This window comes from Giraffa tippelskirchi, chromosome 5 (assembly GCF_054371585.1).
Source record: "Giraffa tippelskirchi isolate mGirTip1 chromosome 5, T2T-mGirTip1v1.2.pri, whole genome shotgun sequence".
NCBI classification, from domain to species: Eukaryota; Metazoa; Chordata; class Mammalia; order Artiodactyla; family Giraffidae; genus Giraffa; species Giraffa tippelskirchi.
The window spans coordinates 184,676,503-184,695,946 of record NC_137279.1 but is presented as its reverse complement, the minus strand read 5'-3'; the positions used below and the strand labels follow the sequence as shown (position 1 = coordinate 184,695,946).

The 19,444-nt window shown below is 45.1% G+C and overlaps 1 protein-coding gene across 2 annotated transcripts in view; it reads right to left on the bottom strand.

Moving 5' to 3' along the window:
- The window catches only part of DLGAP3 (DLG associated protein 3), a 62,237-nt gene that overhangs the window by 6,536 nt on the left and 36,257 nt on the right, over positions 1 to 19,444 (bottom strand). For both annotated transcript variants that reach the window (XM_081489044.1, XM_081489043.1), the window contains 3 exons: positions 15,149 to 15,362; positions 14,554 to 14,867; positions 14,025 to 14,110 (listed from right to left, as the gene is read on the bottom strand). In XM_081489044.1, coding sequence (XP_081345170.1) covers positions 14,025 to 14,110; positions 14,554 to 14,867; positions 15,149 to 15,362 — 614 coding nt within the window. The remainder of the gene's footprint in view (positions 1 to 14,024; positions 14,111 to 14,553; positions 14,868 to 15,148; positions 15,363 to 19,444) is intronic.

Genomic DNA, 19,444 nt, shown 5'->3' with positions numbered 1-19,444 from the left:
ATTAGTGAAGATATGCCTTTCTTATTTGCTTTCCTGTTACCCCCATGAAGCATGGACCTGTCCTTTGGTATCACAAGGTCTGTGTCTTTCACTTTCCTCTGAGAGGTCCTGAGAAGATCACTCTGTGTCTTGATGGAAATAGGCCACACAGTCTGGAACTTCAGACGCCTGAGTGCCCCAGGCTCCAAGGTTCTCACGTCAGTACCTCAAGGAGCTCTCTCATCGTGTCTACTTGAAGGAAGATCAAAGAAATTGAGGAGCTTATAGGATTACTGGAGACACAATCTTTACCAACACTTCCAGCCAGGAGCCAGAGATTTGCACAGCGCAACAGGAACTGGTCATCCTTGAGCAAGTGGCACTTAAAACTAGCAGTGTAGGACTCCCCTGGTGGTCCGATGGTTAAGAATTTGCTTGCCAGTGGAGGTGTTTGATCCCTGGTCCAGAAAGATTTCACATGCCGTGGGGCAACTACGCCCATGCACCGCAACTACTGAGCCCGGGTGCCTAGAACCTGTGCTCCGAAACAAGAGAAGTCAGAGCGATGAGAACCCCGGGCACATCAACCAGAGAGCAGCCCCCACTCGCCACAACTAGAGAAAACCTGCTCGCAGCAACAAAGACCCCGCGCAGCCAAAAAGAAATCAACAATTTTAAAAATAAATAAAACCAGCAATGTGGGATAAGATTACTCAAGAAAAGAGCAATGGAACAAGGATGCAAAGCCCTGGGTACACAGACATTTCAGGGGCTGGTAGAGACAGTGTAGCCCCAGTTCCAGTCCCAGTTCAGTCGCTCAGTCGTTTCCAACTCTCTGCGACCCCATGAACCGCAGCACACCAGGCCTCCCGGTCCATCACCAACTCCTGGAGTCCACCCAAACCCATGTCTACTGATCTCCAGTAGCATATTGGGCACCTGCCGACCTGGGGAGTTCATCTTTCAGTGTCCTATCTTTTTGCCTTTTCATACTGTTCATGGGGTTCTCAAGGCAAGAATACTGAAGTGGTTTGCCATTCCCTTCTTCAGTGGACCACATTCCGTCAGACCTCTCCACCATGACCTGTCTGTCTTGGGTGGCCCCACACAGCATGGCTTAGTTTCATTGAGTTAGACAAGGCTGTGGTCCGTGTGATCAGATTGGCTAGTTGTAGTGTAGCCCCAGATGTGTCTAAGTCAGAGAGGAAAAGGAAGAAAATCAAGAGAAAGTCACCTAAAAGCAGATAGGAGACCAAAAAAGTGGGTAGTCCCCCAAAAGAGGGTCTCAAGAGGGAATGAGCAGCCAACTGGAAAATGCAACCAACTGAGAATGAAAGGTGTCCACTGAATTGGCAACATGGAAGCCACTTGTGATCAGGGAAAAAGTCAGTTTCGTGGAGTGTGAGCACAGATGCAGAGGCAGGGGGCTGTGAGAAGGAATGCGTGCTTGAGTGCTCAGTCATGTCTGACTCTTTGCGACCCTATGGACTGTATGTAGCCCGCCAGGCTCCTCTGTCCATGGGATTCTCCAGGCAGGAGGTGGAGAAAACTAGGCAGACAATGGGCTTCCCTGGTGGCTTAGTGGTAAAGAATCCGCCTGCAATTCAGGAGACAAGGATTCCATTCCCCAGGTTGGGAAGATCCCCTGGAGAAGGACATGGTAACCCACTCCAGGATTCTTGCCTGGGAAATCCCATGGACAGAGGAGCCTGGCAGGCTACAATCCATGGGGTTGCAGAGTCAGACATGACTTAGTGACTAAACCACCACCACCAGGCGAGACAACTCTTCCAAAGAGCCTGGTAGAGAAGGGAGGAAGAGAGAAGGCAAAGTACTTTTAAGGAAGGGATAATATGATTATCTGGCAATTACATCTCAATAGGACTGGGAGGAGGGACATCTTGTTGAGGATGGTTCTCGCATGCTATATCCCTAAGGGTCAGGAAGAATAACGGCCCGCCAAAGAAGTCCATGTCCCAGTTCCCACAGCCTGTGAATATGTTACCTTCCACAGCAAAAAAGACTTTGCAGAAATGATCACATCAAGGATCTTGAGATCCTACACTATCCAGTTGTGTACATTTTAGTCAAAAAGAGTCCTTATAAGTGAAAGAGGGGAGCAGGAAAGTCAGGATCATAGAAGGCAATGGGACAACAGGATCAAAGCTGGGGTGACATCATGTGAGGACTCTACCTGCCACTGCTGGCTCTGAAACCAGAAATGGGCTACAAGCCAAGGAATGCAGACAGCCTCTCTAAACTGGAAAAGGTGACAAAATGGATGCTTTCCAGAGACTCCAGAAGGGATCAGTCCTGCCAACACCTTGATTTTAGCCCCGTGAAACTCAGTTCAGACTTCCAACCTCTAGAAATGTAAAATCATAAATATGGATTATTAGATGCTGCTAAATTTGTGACTATATATCCTATCAGCAATAGGTAACTAATGCAATTTGTAAAGAGAAGTCAAATGAAGCTAGAGAAGAGAGAGGCAGTAATCCAAGGACCAGATATGAGGGGAATAAATAAAAACTAACATCTTCTGAGCAGTTAGCATGTGCTAAAGCACTTTACATGCTTTAATCAACATGCTCAATCATCACATTAGTATCACCCCTACTTACAGGTGAGAAAACTAAGACTTAGAGAAGCTAAGTGACTTCCTAAGACCTGACAGTATCAATTTAGGGCAGTCTGTCCACAGTGGCCAACTCTTAAACCATGACACTCCACTGCCTCCCTAGGATTGAGGGAGAGGGGCAGCCTTAACCAGAAAGGCAACCCCTCAACCCCTGAGGCCAGACTGTTGGAGGAGGCAAGGGAAGAGATGCAAGCTAGAGGTTGGTCCAGAAGTGGAAAGAGATCCCACCAGATGACCTCAATTGTTACAATAAAATACACAAGGGGGGGACTTCACTGGTGGTCCAGTGGTTAAGACTCCACACTTTCACTACAGGTGGCACGGGTTCGACCCCTGGTCAGGGAACTAAGATCCCACTTGCTGCAAGGCATGGCCAAAAAATAAAATATATAAATTTAAAAAATAATAAAGTAAGCAGGGCAGTTGTCTGCTGGATATTAGGGGGTAAGGAGGCTGGGGGAGGAAATGAGAATGAACAACTTTTGGGGAGGCAGGCTAGCAGAGTGGTTAAGCATGTATGCTCTAGAGCCAGACTGCCTGGGTCCAAAGCCAAGCTCTATGGTTTATGCCTCAGTTTCCTTATCTGTAAATGAAAATGATAACAGTACCTATTCATAGGACTGTTATGATAAATCTAAAAAACTCAACAGCACCTGGCCTGCCCATTGCAAATGTTAGCTATTATATGGTAAGGCAGGAAGGTTTGTAGCTTGCACGGAAAAGAAAGGGAGGTGGACAAATAAAATAATGGGAGTGTAGCACTGAGAACCCAGCAAGACCATTGTAGTTACTGATTATCATGATTGCTTTTGATCATTTCCATCTGTTTTCCCACAGCACTCTGAATAAAACCTCTTTTATACTCCATATCACACCACATTATAGTTATGTATTTGTATATCTGTCTCCCTTATTAAATTGGGCAGTTCCTCAAATAAACGTTGCTTGAGTGGTAGGTTGGTTGGTTTGTTGGTTGGAAGGAAGGAAGGATGGCAAAGACTACAAATCATCCTTCAACATCCATTTCCCTTCTCCCTTAATAATAGAATCCCACAGTTTTAAGTTAGACACATGGCCACTTCAAATCAAGATTCTTTTACCAATTCCCCTTGCAGTCAGGTGCAGCATGTGGTTAAGTTCTAGCTCATGGGATATAAGCAGACGTAGAATGTGCAACTTTCAGAAAACGTTCCTAAAGGGAAAAGGTATGCCCTTCTTTGTTCCTTTCTCCTCCCTGCTGACCAGAATGCAGACATGATGGCTGGACCTCAAGCAGCCATTTTGGAACATGAGATGGAAGCCAAGTACTGAGGATGGAGGAGCAATAAGATAGAAGAAGACTACCTGACACTGTGTAGCACCTATCAGCCCTCAACTGACTCTCTGGACTTCTAGGCAAGAGAGAAATACACTTCTATCATATTTGAGTCACTGTCATTTAGGGATTTTCTATAACTCACAGCCAAACCTAATCCTAACTCTAACAGATCCATTTTCAGGGTACTGAAGTCCAGGGCTTACACCCCTATTTAGTTTTGGATCTGGCAGTATTTGCTGCAGTCTTCACCAATAGCTGCAAACACAGGATAGAAATTGGCTTCGGTTATGAATCACCACTAACTCATAACAATGCCTTTCACAATATTTTCTCCCCAAGCTTTTTAACAAGGTTGAGGATGCCTTCTCCCCTCAAGTCCTTTAGAATGAGAATGCTCACATTCCTGATGCTTCTGGAAGTTGTTATCATGGTTACTTCTGGGAGATGTTTCTACTGTGATTCTCTAAGGGATAACAAAAGGCTCTGGGAAGAAACTGGCTTATCCCAAGAGATGCATTGTCCAAGGAACGCTCAACATTCTAGGAGCTGTCAAGAGGTTTTGCTAGGAGTATTTGGCAGCAGACTGGCAGGGGAGGGAAAATGGGCCTGGAGATTTCAGCAAGGTTCAGCCATTGTACCAGCTCCCTCCCTGAGAAAGAATCCAAGAGCTTAAACATATAATCAATCAGGGATCCTGGAGTCCACTATCCCTAGCCTGGGGGCTGTCTCCTTACTCCCACCCAAGTGGGGCTAGGATGGGAGACTGAGGAAGAATCATGGCCATCTTGGAGTTGACGGCAGAGGAGTAGGGGTGGTGTCCATCCCCCAGTCTTGTGGCCAGTCAGCAACTCACTGCTTTTGCAGGACTGCTCTTGGAATATAACATCATGAGGATGGATGCATCCTGTTCTTTTAGCACATTCCCTTCACAAGTCCCAGTGCCAGAAATGACCATGATACTAAGGAAGGGGTGGACTTCCTGCACAGAGTCCTCCAGGTATCGCTGACTGGGCATTTGGATCTAAGTAGGGTTGTCAGATAAAATACTACAGGACTCTCAGTTAAATTTTAATTTCAAATAAATAACAGCTAATTTTTTAGTGTATGTCTCAAGTACTATTTGGGAAATACTTTTACTAAAAATAATAGATTGCTTATCTGAAAATCAAATTTAATTGGTTAGCATAGTGTTTTCTACTCAATTTTTTTGTTTTGTTTTGTTTTTGCTAAATCTGGGATTTAAGATAAGATCTTAGTGGGAGAGATCCAGAAGTGGAAGCTACAAGGGGATCCCATGATCAGAGAGAGTCAGAAGTAAAAATCACATGGTTTCGATGTTCTCAGAAGGCCCTTGGGAACAGACTTCTGATATTCAGCAAGGACATTTGATGCATTCTTTTAGCAAGGCCCAGAGTGTGCTGGGTCTGGAAAGACAGGTGCTGTGGGATGCTCTGAGACAGGGCTGGTAACTGTTTCTTAACTATGCTCCCTCCCACCACAGAGTCTTAGCAACTGCCGGTCCTTCTGCCGGGAACGCTCAGCTCCCACTTTCACCTTGCTGATTTTTGCTCATCCTTCAGGTCTCCACTCAAATGTCACCTTCTGAACAATGGGGAATCCATGCCTGACCTCTCTGATGGGTCCAAACTCCGTATTACACACTCTCACACTGTATATACCTCTCCTCTGAGGCTCCTGCAGTTATACTTCTACATCATTTAGGAGGTTCTTAGATTAATGCGGCAGCAAGCTTCACAGTGCAGGGTTGTGTCTGGCTGGGCCCACCTTTGTATCCTTGGTGCGCAGCACAAAACGTGACACAAATACCAGGGATACAATTAACGCCTGTGGACAAATGAATCTTAGGTGGGGGCATGGTGGAGATGGAACTGAAGGGGCATCAACCCCAACCTCTGTCTATCTCTAAGCCAGGCCACCACTGCTGATGAACAACAGCAAAGACCCACAGGCAACTCTCAGGTGTTATGGGCAATAAATCTGAATTCTTCACCCACCAGGTTAGCAGAGAACCCCTGCAAGGCAGAAAAGGAGAAACTTTTCCTCCCCTGCCATTTTCAAAACCAAAGTACAGAAAGAGAAAGAGAGAAATACTGGGACCAATGAGACAGGAGCAAGGACAAGAGAATCCAAGAAAATTTGGTGGCAACGGGTGTGTGGGGGTGCTAAGCCTGGATGCATGCCTAGAAAGGCTGCTGGTACTCATGGCTCACTTTTAACGTACCAGTTGGGGCATGGTGAGTGGTAAGTCAGACTTAGAGTGCCAGGGACATAAGGGACAGAAAGGACGGTGCAGGTGCATAACTAAGGATGCTTCAGCAGACAAGCAAGGGAACCTGGCCAGAAAGATGCGCCAGATTTCTTCTCTCCCCACCTGTCACCCCCTCTGGATTCCCAGTGTGATCACCTGTCCCAAGTAATTCGGTTCCTTAGACATTGATCCAACACCATCTCCTCTCCCCAGCCCACCCCTCGAAACCTCCCTGAGCACCTACATGAGGACAAGGAAGACCTCAGTCTCCACCTGTCCCCACCCTTCCTGACTTCACTCCAAATGCTTCCAAAATCAGTCCACTTCTCTCTCTATGTGCTGTTCATGGCCTAGTCCAGACGACTGATGGATGTAGTGGACTTAAGAAGTTCCCACCCACCACCCCCTTTCATACAGAAATGCTATCAAATAAAGCCCAAAAGGTGGTTTTGCTACAATGCCAAGCTTGAAAATAGGAAAGAGACAACTTCAAGTATCCGTAACAAAGAAGAAATTCAATATCCGAGTGGTGAACAGGAATCTAAGCCAAGTGAGCCACAGGAGACCCAGAGCCTGTGCATCCTGGGGACCTGGAAGGAGACCCCATGCATAAAGCCAGCAGACAAAAAAAAAAGGCTGTTTCATTTACAAACACAGACTAGAAAACTCATGTCATGATTCAGGTATGTGGCCTGGAAGCAGGATGCTGAAAAATCAGAATATTAGGGCTGCTCTGTGTGTGGGTGTGGGGTCTGAATGAGTAGTACCACTGAAATACAGAAACCTCAAGCAGAGATAGTAACTCTAAAACTGGTTCCAAGCTCAAGCAGTACTTCGGCATAAAGGGAATTGAACCCAGGAGGAGGAAGCAGTGGGCAGTAACAAGCAATAGTGAACACATAAATTGTTAAAACATGTTTGTAAATCCAAACTATTAAACCATAAAAGATATAACAACAACTGATTAGGCAGGGTTTTTTAAAGAGGTATAATCAGAACACTAGAAAAACATAACATGAAAAATGGGAACTAAGAAGGAAATTAAAGTGTTTTAAGGTTCTTATTTTGTGCCTATTTCGAGACAGAAATACTAATTTCAGACTCTATTAGAAAAATGTGAGATTAAGTGTATTTGTTTGAAATCTGAGGGAAATCACTACTAAAACATAAACTTCCAAACCAGTGGAGAGATGGAGGGAACAGGAGAAATAAAGTCACCTTGATCAGTTCAATAGATGGCAGAAAAGTAGGGGAGGATGAAAACAAAGAAAAAGCATGTCTGGAAAAAAATTTTCAAAGAGAAGATAGAAATAAGGCCAAATAAATCAGTAATCAAAAATCTATAAATGGATTAAGTAGGTCTACTAAACTCTAGTCTCACACTGCTTATGAGCAACATATCTAAACCTGAGGATACAGAGACATGAGGAGCAAAGGATGAAAAAAGATGCAGTGGGAAATTAATCAAAAGAAAGCAGATGTAGCAATTAAATCAGGCAAAATCAACTTCAAGGCAAAAACCAGCAATAAGGATGAAAAGCATTCTATTTAATGATAAAAGGGCAAACCCATCAAGAAGATAGATACAATAATCATAAGCCTGAATATTATTGACTTAAAAAAATGCACAATGTAAGAGCTGCCAGTTAAGTTTTATTTGGGGCAAAATGAGGACCACAGCCTGGGAGACAGAACCTCAGAGAGCTCTGAGAAACTGCTCCAAAGAGGTAGGGGGGAAGGATAGTATACATGTGATTTGGGTAAAGGCGGAATACACACAATCAAGCACATTTTTTTGTAGAAAGTTTCTGCTGAGAAACAATCGTCACCATGAAGGATTTTAGTGCTTTTCTAGATATGATGAGATACAAGAACTGGGCTTATAGAAACAGCTTCTGAGAATATCTGACTATCTGAAGACCTGTCCTGCCAGTTTTCCCACAGAATGCCTCATTTCTGCTCTCCATCCTGAACTCCTTCATGGGTGTCGGAGGTGCTGTTGCAGCAACAGCACATGATGTAATCCTTGTAGAGGTGGATGGCAAGCACCTATGGCAAGTGCCAATTTGTGATCGACAAAACTAAATAGCATTCTTTCAAATTAAAAGAAAATGATTAATAAAATTCCCAGGGGAAACAGCACATTCATAATCATGGTGAGACATTTTTAACACACCTGTCTCATAACTGTTAAACATCCAAAAAAACAAAGGTAAACATTTGAAAAATGTAATTTATAAGTCTGACTATATATACATATATGATAAAGAAGCCCTGACAATTTCTAAGGAATAAATATCATACAGAATGCATTCTATAACCACAATGCAGCAAATCTAGAAATTGAGAGTGAAAAGGAGCCCTGCACACACACAAAAAATACATTTGGAAATTTTTTTTAATTCTTCTAAATAATTAACAAGTTAAAAAAGAAGTTATGATGAAAGTGACAAACTAGTTAGAACTGAACAATGAAAACACTGCATCCCCAAACTGATGAGATACAGATACAGCACTGTAGTTAGAAGTGAATGGATAGCCTTAAAAACACATTAGAAAATAAGAAACAGTGTTCAAGAGGCTGAAAAGAAACAAACATGGTAAAAGAAAGAAAATAATGACACAAAAGTAGTAGAAGAAAGGAAATATTAAAGGTAAAAGAGAAACAATAGAGACGCTTATCCAAACAAAAAGCTAGGTGTTTTGTTTTTTTTAAGAATAATAAAGGACAACTTTTTAAAATATATTAAAATAATAAAAGATACAAACCTTGGGCAAAATGAGTCAAGAAAGAGAGGTAGGGTATAAATATGTGGTATTAGGAATAAAAGTGAGGCACAGCTTCACTTTAACATATAAAATATGTATGTTAAACATATATGTTTAAGATACAAAAAATATGTTTAACATAAAATATGTTAAAATTTTATAAAATTATAATACTATCAGAAAGAATACTTATACCAAAAATTTTGAAAACTGTCTATTTTTGCTATATGGCCCATTTTTTAGAAATACATGAGTCACCAAAATTGACTCAAGAAGAAAAATAAAACCAAAATAGATCAATAACCATTAAAGAAACTGAAGCTGTAGTTTGAAGTTTCTCCTATCCCAGAAAGGCATCAGGCCCAGATAGCTTTATAGGCAGCCTTTACCGAAATTTTAAGGAAGAGATAACCCTTACTTTATACAGTTTCAAAGAACAGAAACACAGAGAACACTACCAAGCTCATTTTCAGAGTCAAGCATAACCTTAATGCCTGAACTAAATAACAACAATCAAAACAAAATTGTAGGCCAATATCATTTATGAACATAAATATAAAAATCTTAAATAAAGTAACAGCTGTTCAAAAGTCCAGCAATGTCTATGAAAATAATACCACAAGACTGTGACAAAAACTGTTAGAGTTTCATATACTCATTTTTCTCTTTGTATGCAGCAAAAAGAACCCTAATTTTCAGCTCTGCTCATTGCACTTTGCTTTCCAATAAAAGACTATTCCCCAGTCTCCCTTGCAGCCAGATGCCACCATGGGATGAAGCTTTAGCCAATGTGATGTGTGAAAGTGTTATGTGTAACTTTTAGGAAGTCTTTTAAAAAGGAGGGACTGCATCCTCCTCCTCTCTTCCTCCTTGGTACTGCTCAGAATGCAGACAGGATAGCTAGGGTTTAATCATCAGCTTCTTGGATATAAGTGCTATACAAAGGGTGGAAGATCAGCAAGATAAGAGGAGTCTAGGGTCCTAATGCTGAACTTCTACATCCAGGCTTTTTATTTGTTTGTGTGCCTGCTAAGTCGCTTCAGTCATGTCTAACTCTTTGCAACCCCATGGACTGTAGTCCACCAGGCTCCTTTATCCATGGGATTCTCCAAGCAAGAATACTGGAGTGGGTTGCCATGCCCTTCTCCAGGGCATCTTTCCAACCCAGGGATGGAACCTGCATCTTTCTGCACCTTTAGTGAGAGAGAAATATACTGAAGACACTACTGAGGTCCTATCTGCTGAAAGTGAAAGTTGCTCAGTCGTGTCTGACTCTTTGCGACCCCACGGACTATACAGTCCGTGGAATTCTCCAGGCCAGAATACTGGAGTGGATACCCTTTCCCTTCTCCAAGGGATCTTCCCAACCCAGGGATCAAACGCAGGTCTCCCGCATTGCGGGTGGATTCTTTACCAGCTGAGCCACAAGGGAAGCCCAAGAACACTGGAGTGAGTAGGCCCTGTTTAGCCCTGTTAGCCAAACTTAGCCCTGTTTAGCCAACCTTAATCCAAACTGATAATGGGATCCATCAAGGTTTAACCCAGGAATGAAGGAATGGGTCAACATGGAAAATCTATCAATATAATTCAGCACATTACAGATGAAAAGAGAAAATCTAGGATCATATCTCAGTAGATTCTAGAAAAGCACTCAATAAAATTCCACTCTGATTTTTTATTGAAAAATAAAAACTCTTAGCCAACTAGAAATAGAATGGAATTTCCTTAACTGATAAACGGTTTCCATCAAAATCTGCAGCCAACATCATCATACTTCTAAGTGGGACTTAGAAGATATTCACTAATATCAGGAATGACACAACAGTGCTACACTCAACAGTGAACTAGGAGTCCTAGTTGATGTACTATTACAAGAAAAAGAGATTTTACTTTTATCTATTTATTTACTTATTTGGCTGTGCCATGCAGCTTGTGGGATCTTAGTTCCCTGAGGATTGAACCCACACCCTCAGCAGTGGAAATGTGGAGTCCTAACAACTAGACAGTCAGGGAATTCCAAGAAATTTTTAAAATGTAGATTTAAAAGAAATATTCTCATTTGCAGAAAATATAACTGACTATATAAAAAAAAATCATGATTTTCAGACAAACTTTGAGTCTTAATAAGACAGAGCAGCTAGTTGTTGAATACAAAATCAACATGTAAAACCTAATAGTGTTCCCATACGTTGGTAGAACCCGAGTATACATATAACAGGGAAAAAAAGATCCCCAGCCTGAGATGGTGCACAATGCCCTCCTTCTGGATCATGAAAAAATCCTGCCTCCTAGCCTCCCCATGTCCACCCTTACTTCCCTCAAATTCATTCTCACTCAGCAGCTAGTGATATTTTGTAAACATAAATTAGATCATACCACACTCCTTCTTTAACCTTTCAATGGCCACTCATTGGTTAGAATTAAATTCCAAGGGGAGTTTAGGGAAGAATGGATACATGCATATGTATGGCTGAGTCCCTTTGCTATCTACCTGAAACTATCACAATATTGTTAATCAGCTATCCAAGTGTCCAAATGTTAGTCACTCAGTCTTGTCTGACTCTTTGCAACCCCATCAGGCCCCTCTGCCCACAGAATTCTCCAGGCAAGAATACTAGAGTGGGTAGCCATTCCCCTCTCCAGGGGATCTTCCCGACCCAGGGATCAAACCTGGGTCTCTTGCATTGCAGGCGGATTCTTTACCGTCTGAGCTACTATACTCCAATATAAAATGAAAAGGTTTTTTAAAAAAGAATTAAGTTCCAGTTCTTTATCATGCCCATGCTCTAAATGACCTGGTCCCACCTATCCTCCAATCCACTCCCTCACAACTACCCCATCCTGTTCCACACCAGCCATATGAACCTTCTTTCAGTCCCTGAAGCGTGTCACTCTTTCCTGTCCCAGTGCTCCCACATAGTGCTACTCCCTCTTCCTGGGATGCTTCCTGCATGCCCACCAGCCTCCCACCCACTATCACCTGAGTGTTCCCAGTCAGCCCTCAAGTCTCAGCTTAAATGTCACCTGCTTAATCTGAATAATGTCCCTTCTCTCTTAGCGCCTGCTTTTTTCTTTCATATTACCACTGTAATGTGTAATAATATCCCATTACCTGTTACACCATAGTGTGCAATCATATTTTTACTCATGTATTATTTTCTTTTTTAACTTTATTTAATGTATTTATTTATTGGCTGAATCACAAAGCCTGTGGGATCTTAGTTCCCTGACAGGGATCAAACCCATGCCCCCTGCATTGGAAGCACAGTTTTAACCACTGGACCTCCAAGGAAATCCCACTCATGGATTGTTTACTCATTGCCTTGATTCCCTTCTAGGCCATAACTCCTATGAGGGCAAAAGTCATGTCTTTCATGTTTCCTGAGCATTTAACAGAAGCTGTCGTATAACAGATGTTTAACAGGTATTTTCTGAATGAGTCAGTCCAGGAATGAATGACAGAGTTTGCTGATTTAGCTCAAGTCTCAGCAGCACGCCTGCTGTACTTTTCCCAGGATTCAGGTTTGTTTTGAGGAATGGGGGGCCTCTAGGGGTCTATCTGGATGAGGGACCAAGAAGCCTCATCAAGGAGCAAATGGGGCTACATGGGCTTGGTTTATGGCCCATGGTTCAGCATTAGAGTTGGCGGCAGGGTTCTGAACACAGAGCTGCACCTAGCCATGACTCCTACCCCACCTCTCAAGAACTCAAGTCATGGACTTGCAGGATTCGGTTTGCCATAAAGTACAACTTTTCTGAGATCTTTATGGTATATTAAGAATTTGAAGGGAACCTCCCTGATGGTCCAGTGGCTAAGACTCCACACTCACAATGCAGGGGGCCTGGGTTCGATCCTTGGTCAGGAACTAGATCCTACATGCTGTAACTAAGACCTGGTGAAGGTAAATAAATAAAAATAATTTGGAGGACAGTAGCTTTCAGGAATAATGGGGGCAACAAGGGTGTCTTTTTGCTGTCCTCGATAGAGACGTTCACAGCCTTAGGAGCATATGGAGCTGCAGGGAGCTAACATGAAGAGGAGAAAAACGGTGAATCCCCACAGGAACCTCGAGAAGTCTTGATCACTTACACACAAGATGCTCCCAGGGGTTCCCAGAAATAGCTGGGGGAATTTAGGGAAGGTCTAAAAACCCAACAATGGCAACCAGAAACAGCTGCTAAGGACTGCTACGGGCACTCTAGTTTTATTCCTCCAGGCGGTATGGCCTGGGCCACCCAGATTACCATAAAACTCTTACTGCCAGCCCCAGGCAGGTTCCCAGACACCATACTTAGGGCCACTGGCCTGGGAGCAGGGCAGCCCAGAAGGTAGATGGGCCACTGTGGCACTGCTACCTGGTCATTAGGGAAAGACAGCATCTTCCGCAGGAACCCAACAACAGAGAGATTCCTCCCAGTGTTCCCTCCAGAGTTCTCAGTGCTAATTTTTCAGTTAGAAATTAAGAAAACAATGTTTCTGAGGCCATCGAATGCCAGAAGAGTGGTTGTTGATTTCTTGGGTACAACACAGACTCAGGCATATAATAGGTACCCCCGACTGGTTAAATGCTTGTGTGAGCCGAGTGAGGAGGAGTGTTGTATCTATCAGGGGTCCCTGAGAGGCAATCTTCATGTTTATTTGTTTCTGTTTGAGCTCACATACTTGTACACCACAGGAAGTCAGCAGGGACTGGAAAAATCCTGTGATCCTCTAAAGCACAATTGCTGGAGGCCTACTCTGCAGCCACCTGCTACTTCTCCCTACCACCCCCTTCCCTGGACGTCTGTATACCTCCTGTCCACCGCACAGCAGCTGGGACAGGCACTGGAACTAAGAGAATTCACTTTAGATCTGATGACTGCCCGGGGTGGGGCATCTCTGTGAAGAACCTCTGTGGCTGCTCTGACGCCTCCCCAATAAAAGGGCTTGTTCCCAGGACCTGAAGGAGAGGGTTACAGGGAGACCAGGCCAGTGAGGGCCTTATGCAGCCCTCTCTCCTCTTCTCCCCCCTGCCCACAAGGCCTGAGATGTCCCCACTGGGACCTACCTCTTGTCTTCTTCCACCTGCACACCGATGGAATGGAACTCTCTTCGACTCCTGTTCTCTGTGTCTGAGTCCGAGATGGTCTCCACCTGGTGGCAGGGTTGGGGAGTCAGTAGGCAGGGCTAGACCAAGGCACTCAAGCTCTTCCCCAGGGAGAAGGGCAAGCGATGGCTGAGCCTCAAGCCAGAGGGCAGATCCTGCAAATATGATCTGCCTGAACAGGACGGCAGACCCAGAAGGTTAGATGCATTAAGGTTACAACTTCTGGGCACCGCTCTCCGCTTGCCAGGGGTGAGGTGCCAGGATAAGGGACAACGATGTGGGCCAGGCTGTTTGGAGCAGCAACCCCGCTCCACGCCCCGTCAGTGATCAGGCTAAGAGCAAGAGAGGAAAAGGTCTGTGTATCCAGAAGGCCCCACTGACCCTCTCAACCCATCCTCAACATGACCAAGGCCATGCAGAATCCATGGTGTTAAAAATTTAAGCAACCAAGAAAAAGCAAAGCTTTCGTTGGAGCCTCCTCCTGCCATACCTGAACCCCGATGGACGGCCTCCACTTCCGCTGCCGCGCGAGGCTCCGCAGCTCCTCCCTGCCAGGAATGGTCTTGATGATGAGTGTGGGGGGCTTCGGGCTGGCCCGGGGTGGCACCGGCGCCAACTCCAGGGTGCGCGCGCCGATGGCCGGGCCGTCCAGCCCGTCAGCGGAGCTGCAGCGCCGGGCGGGGCCCTCGGCCGCGGTGAAGCTCTCGTGGGCGGAGTCGGTGCTGCTCTGGGCGGTGATGGAGATGCGGGGCGGGGCCTGGCTTCCCGGCGGGATGGGGGGCGGGGCCTTTCTGAAGTTGAAGGCTGTGGCCAGGGAACCCAGAGACACAGCGGGTGAGAAACGCCGTCCCGGCAGGAGTCTGTGGCCGACCACCCCCCACACCCACGCGGTAGCCCAGGACCCAGCAGCCACGCCTGACCCACGTGCTGCTACGTAAAGAACCACGGATCATTCCTATCATCCGGCCCAGAGAGGCAAGCGACCTGCCCAAAGACGAGCACCACGGCCGCGACCAGGGCCGGAGCTGGAACCCAGATCGCTCTCCAACCTAGGGCTGGGCCAGGGGCAGAGAGGGCAGACTCACAGGAGCCGGGCCTCCCTGAGACAGAGGCAGGGGCAGCGAGGAGGGGCAGGCAGTCGTCGTCTTGAGAGCAGCCAGCCTGGATGGCCCGGAGGTAGCTGTGGCTCCGCATGCGGAAACAGCCGGGCAGATCCAGGGCGTCCACGGCCTGGGACTCCAGTTCCCCAAACACGGACCCGCACACGGCCTCCAGCTGCTGGTTCAGCTCCTCGCTGAGCTGGGTGCAGGGACCAGAAGGACAGTTACCTTGGTGCTGGAATGGGGGCATGTCTGAGGCACTTTGCCTTAGGAACATCTCTAGTTCTGCAGAGGCTGGGTCTCAGTGTGAGTCTTAACGCATTTGGACTAAAAGAAACCCTCAGCCCCAGCAGAGAAAGATGGAGGCACCTCTGCCCTGTGCTGTTCCGGAGGCCTGCTTTGGGATCAGCCTTGGTGTCTAATCTTTCCTCTAAATACTCCTCCCTCTGCCCCAGCTATTCCTCTCCCAGACAGTCCCATCTTCCTCTCCACCTGGTCCAATCCCCTCACAGTTCTCTCACCTGACCCTTGGGGGAGAGGACCAGGGAGCTAACAGCCAAGTATGGGGGGTGGGCACTGCAGGGAAGAACAACTTTTATTATTTATGATCTGAAAAAGTGAAAGTTGCTCAGTCGTGTCCAACTCTTTGCGACTCCATGGACCATAGTCCACCAGAGTCCTCTGTCCAAGGAATTGTCCAGGCAAGAATACTGGAGTGGGTTGCCATTGCCTTCCCCAGGGAATCCTCCTGAACCAGGGACTGAACTCGGTTCTCCTGCATTGCAGGCAGGTTCTTTACTGTCTGAGCCACCAAGGAAGCCCACTTATGACCTACTGCATTACAAAAATGATCAAAAGCGACCTATAGAGATATAATCATGTGGAAGGAAGAAAATTAATGAGCACATAATGGAGCAAAAATTATCAGCCTTCTAGTGTTTCAAGCCCTCCCCCACCTTCTGCCCACTGACTAACGAGGGACTCAGCCTGGTTCAGCCTGCTGGTTCCTACCCTGCCCATCTGAGGGAAGCTCAGTCATTGATGATCAAGATTCTTGTTTTTGGTTTTGATAGTTTGTGATGCAGAATCATTTTGTAATGTGTTAAAAAGAATTTAAGCAACCAAGAAAAAGCAAAACAAGAATTTTGTTCATGGAACCATGTTGCATAACACTGCACTAAGACTAAATACACCAGAGGCTGTTGCTTCATTTGCTTTGAATGAGAAAACTGGCACAAAGAGAATATAAAGGTAATGAAGAAGGTGGGTTAGTAGTAAGCTCAACACTCGGGGAACGGGATGGTTGCACCTTTGACCCTGAGCTTCAGAGCAGCCAACACTTTGAGTATAGGCTGTGGGTTGCCTGCAAGGGCTATGTTGTAAGACTCAGCTGAACTCAAATGCTGGCTCTGCTACGTCCTAGCAGTGTGGCCTTAGAAAGTTATTTAAAGTTTTTGGGCCCCAGTTTAATCACCAGTCAAATAGGAATGATAATGGTACCAGACTCTAGGGCTCTTTAGGGGAGGCACTTGGTGCAGGCAAGCCCTCCATCTGTGCCATGTGATGGTCTCAGGGCCTGTCTGGCAAACGCAGGCCACCACTCATGACAGCCTCTCTAGTCTTACCACTGAGTCCCAGAGAAATTCCCCCATGGGTGATTATGTAGATGCCACTGGATGAAGTCATGGACAAGGTCCTCAGTAGCAACCAGAGGATGAATATGACAGCAAGTATCCCGTGGCTGCATCTTGTGACATCTCCCAGGAAAGAGTCATGGCATCCTGTTTATGTGCAGTCAACAGAGAAAGGAGGGGCTTGATCCATGTGCAAAATGCAGCTCAACGTTTACAAACTCAGCCTCCAAAGTATATTATATGATATTATAACACTACAGTCCACCTCAAATTGAGCAAGAATTTCCATCCTATTCTACTGATAGGCAAACCAAGGCTCAAAGAGGGCAGATGAATTATCCAAAGATGTCCAGCATGTAAGTGAGAAAACCAAAGTGCTCAGTTTCCTGGCTCTCCTGCCAGGCTGACTGAGTATCAGAATTTCCTGGAGACCTTGTTAAACTTACATTAACTTGGGTACCACCCTAAGGATCTGAACCCAGAGTTCTCTAACTCTAAGCCTCTCTTCATTTTGACTGCTTTGCAGGTCAGAGCCAAATTTTCTGGAGATTCAGGTTCAGTGATTCCAATATTGGTCCAGTAATTAAAAAGGAAGACTGTCTTCAGCTTTTTTCTACACTTCATTACAAGTGTACAGAAATTACAAAAAAAGTGTTAGTCGCTCATTCATGTCCAACTCTTTGTGACCCCATGGACGGTAGCCTACCAGGCTCCTTTGCCCATGGAATTCTCCAGATAAGAATACTGGAGTGGGTAGCCATTCCCTTCTCCAGGGGATCTTCCAGACCCAGGCATCAAGCCCAGGTCTCCTGCATTGAAGGCAGATTCTTTACCATCTGAGGTACAAGGGAAGCCAATGGACAAATCACAGCTCCTTGTGAGTCTCCCTCTCAGTTTCCTATCTCTTGACCTCTGGGGTACCAACTACCAGTGGTGCCAGGCTATTTCCTAAAGCTCAAGAGATAACCTAACTCCTGCTATTTCTAGGCAAGTCTCAAGATACTCCCCAACCAGAACCAATCCAATCCAGAGGGTCCCTCTGAAGCACAAGAAAGCTGACCCAACCCCAGCAGAGAGCATTTTAGTCTCAAATCCGAGCACCAAGGATGGAAGGAATCTCACTCAGTGGCTTATCTCTGTATCTCTAGCCCTCCTCTGTGTATAAAGCACTAGGCATAATATCTGGCATGTAGCAGATGCTTAATAAACATTAGCAGACTTTCCTGGTGGTCCAGTGGTTAAAAATCCACCTGCCAATGCAGGAGACATGGGTTCAATCCCTGGTCCAGGAAGATTCCACATGCCATGGGGCAACTAAGCCCACAAGCCGCACTCACTGAGCCCATGCACCTAGAACCTGTGCTCTGCAACAAGAGAAGCTACCACAATGAAAAGCCCATGCATTGCAACTAGAGAAAGCCCGCACCAGCAACGAACACCCAGTGCAGCCAAAAATAAATAATAAAATAAATAAATTTTAAAATAGAAAGAAAGAAAGTGAAGTCACTCAGTTGTGTCCAACTCTTTGCGACCCCATGGACACTAGCACCCCAGGCTCCTCTGTCCATGGACTTTTTCAGGCAAGAGTACTGGAGTGGGTTGCCATTTCCTTCTCCAAAATTTTAAAATACTGACGTATATGACAAAAATAAATAAATTTACATTGCTACTATTATTAGTAGCAAGAGGTTCTTAAATCACAGTGACAATACTTCTCAGAGGCCCCTCTTTCCCAAAGGTTCTCAAGCTCTTGAAATCCCAACCACATGTTAGTTCCATGACCAACTCTATCTAAGGCAGACAGAAGGGGGGTGAGAAACTCCCCAGGGCCACACATCTTCCATCTCTATTAGCCAAGAGGAACTTCTAGAGTTCCAACAAGGGACCAGGACCCAAGAGAAATGCAGACTTTTATAGACTCTCAGAGGAATATTGCATCTGAGCTGATCTTTACTGTATTACAAGTATGAAATTGTAACATTATGCTGTGAATTCTATTTTCCCTATACAGCCTTCCATCCTGCTCCTCCTGACACTTACTTTCAGGTGAGTGAAAATCAAAAAATCCTCTTGGGAAATGAGAACCTTAGCCTTTCTGCAAACCAGACTCAGAATCAGTATTTCCAAGGCTGTGGGATATTTAAAAGAAAATACTTTGTTTGGGTTTAATTGAAAATTGTCTGTACTGGTGTTGGTGGGTCCAGGTAGGGGCGAGGCAACATCCTGTATACTTTACATATGTCATTTGGCTTAGATAACCTTGGAGAACCCTCTCATTTTAAAACATTATAAAACACTGGATAAAATATAACAAACGTTTTATATGCATAGCTGAGCTCACAAGAAAGGGAGATAAGTCCCCAGGGGACAAAAGCAAAGAGAAGATTGGAAAATCAGAATATTAACTGTGTGAGCCAATGCTGCAAACAGCCCAGTGGAGGTGGGAGGTAGGGGGAAGGGGGAGCTGGTCTCAGTAACCAAAGGACTTAGATTTTAACACCCACTTGGGTGTAGGAGTAAGGCTCTGGGCCCACATTAAGCATGGAATTGGAAATGGGAACCTGCATAAAAGTAGAAAAGGAGAAAGCTTTGATAAAAAGATAAACTAGGAAAAAAAATCAAATTGGCACAGACCGATGACAAAGGA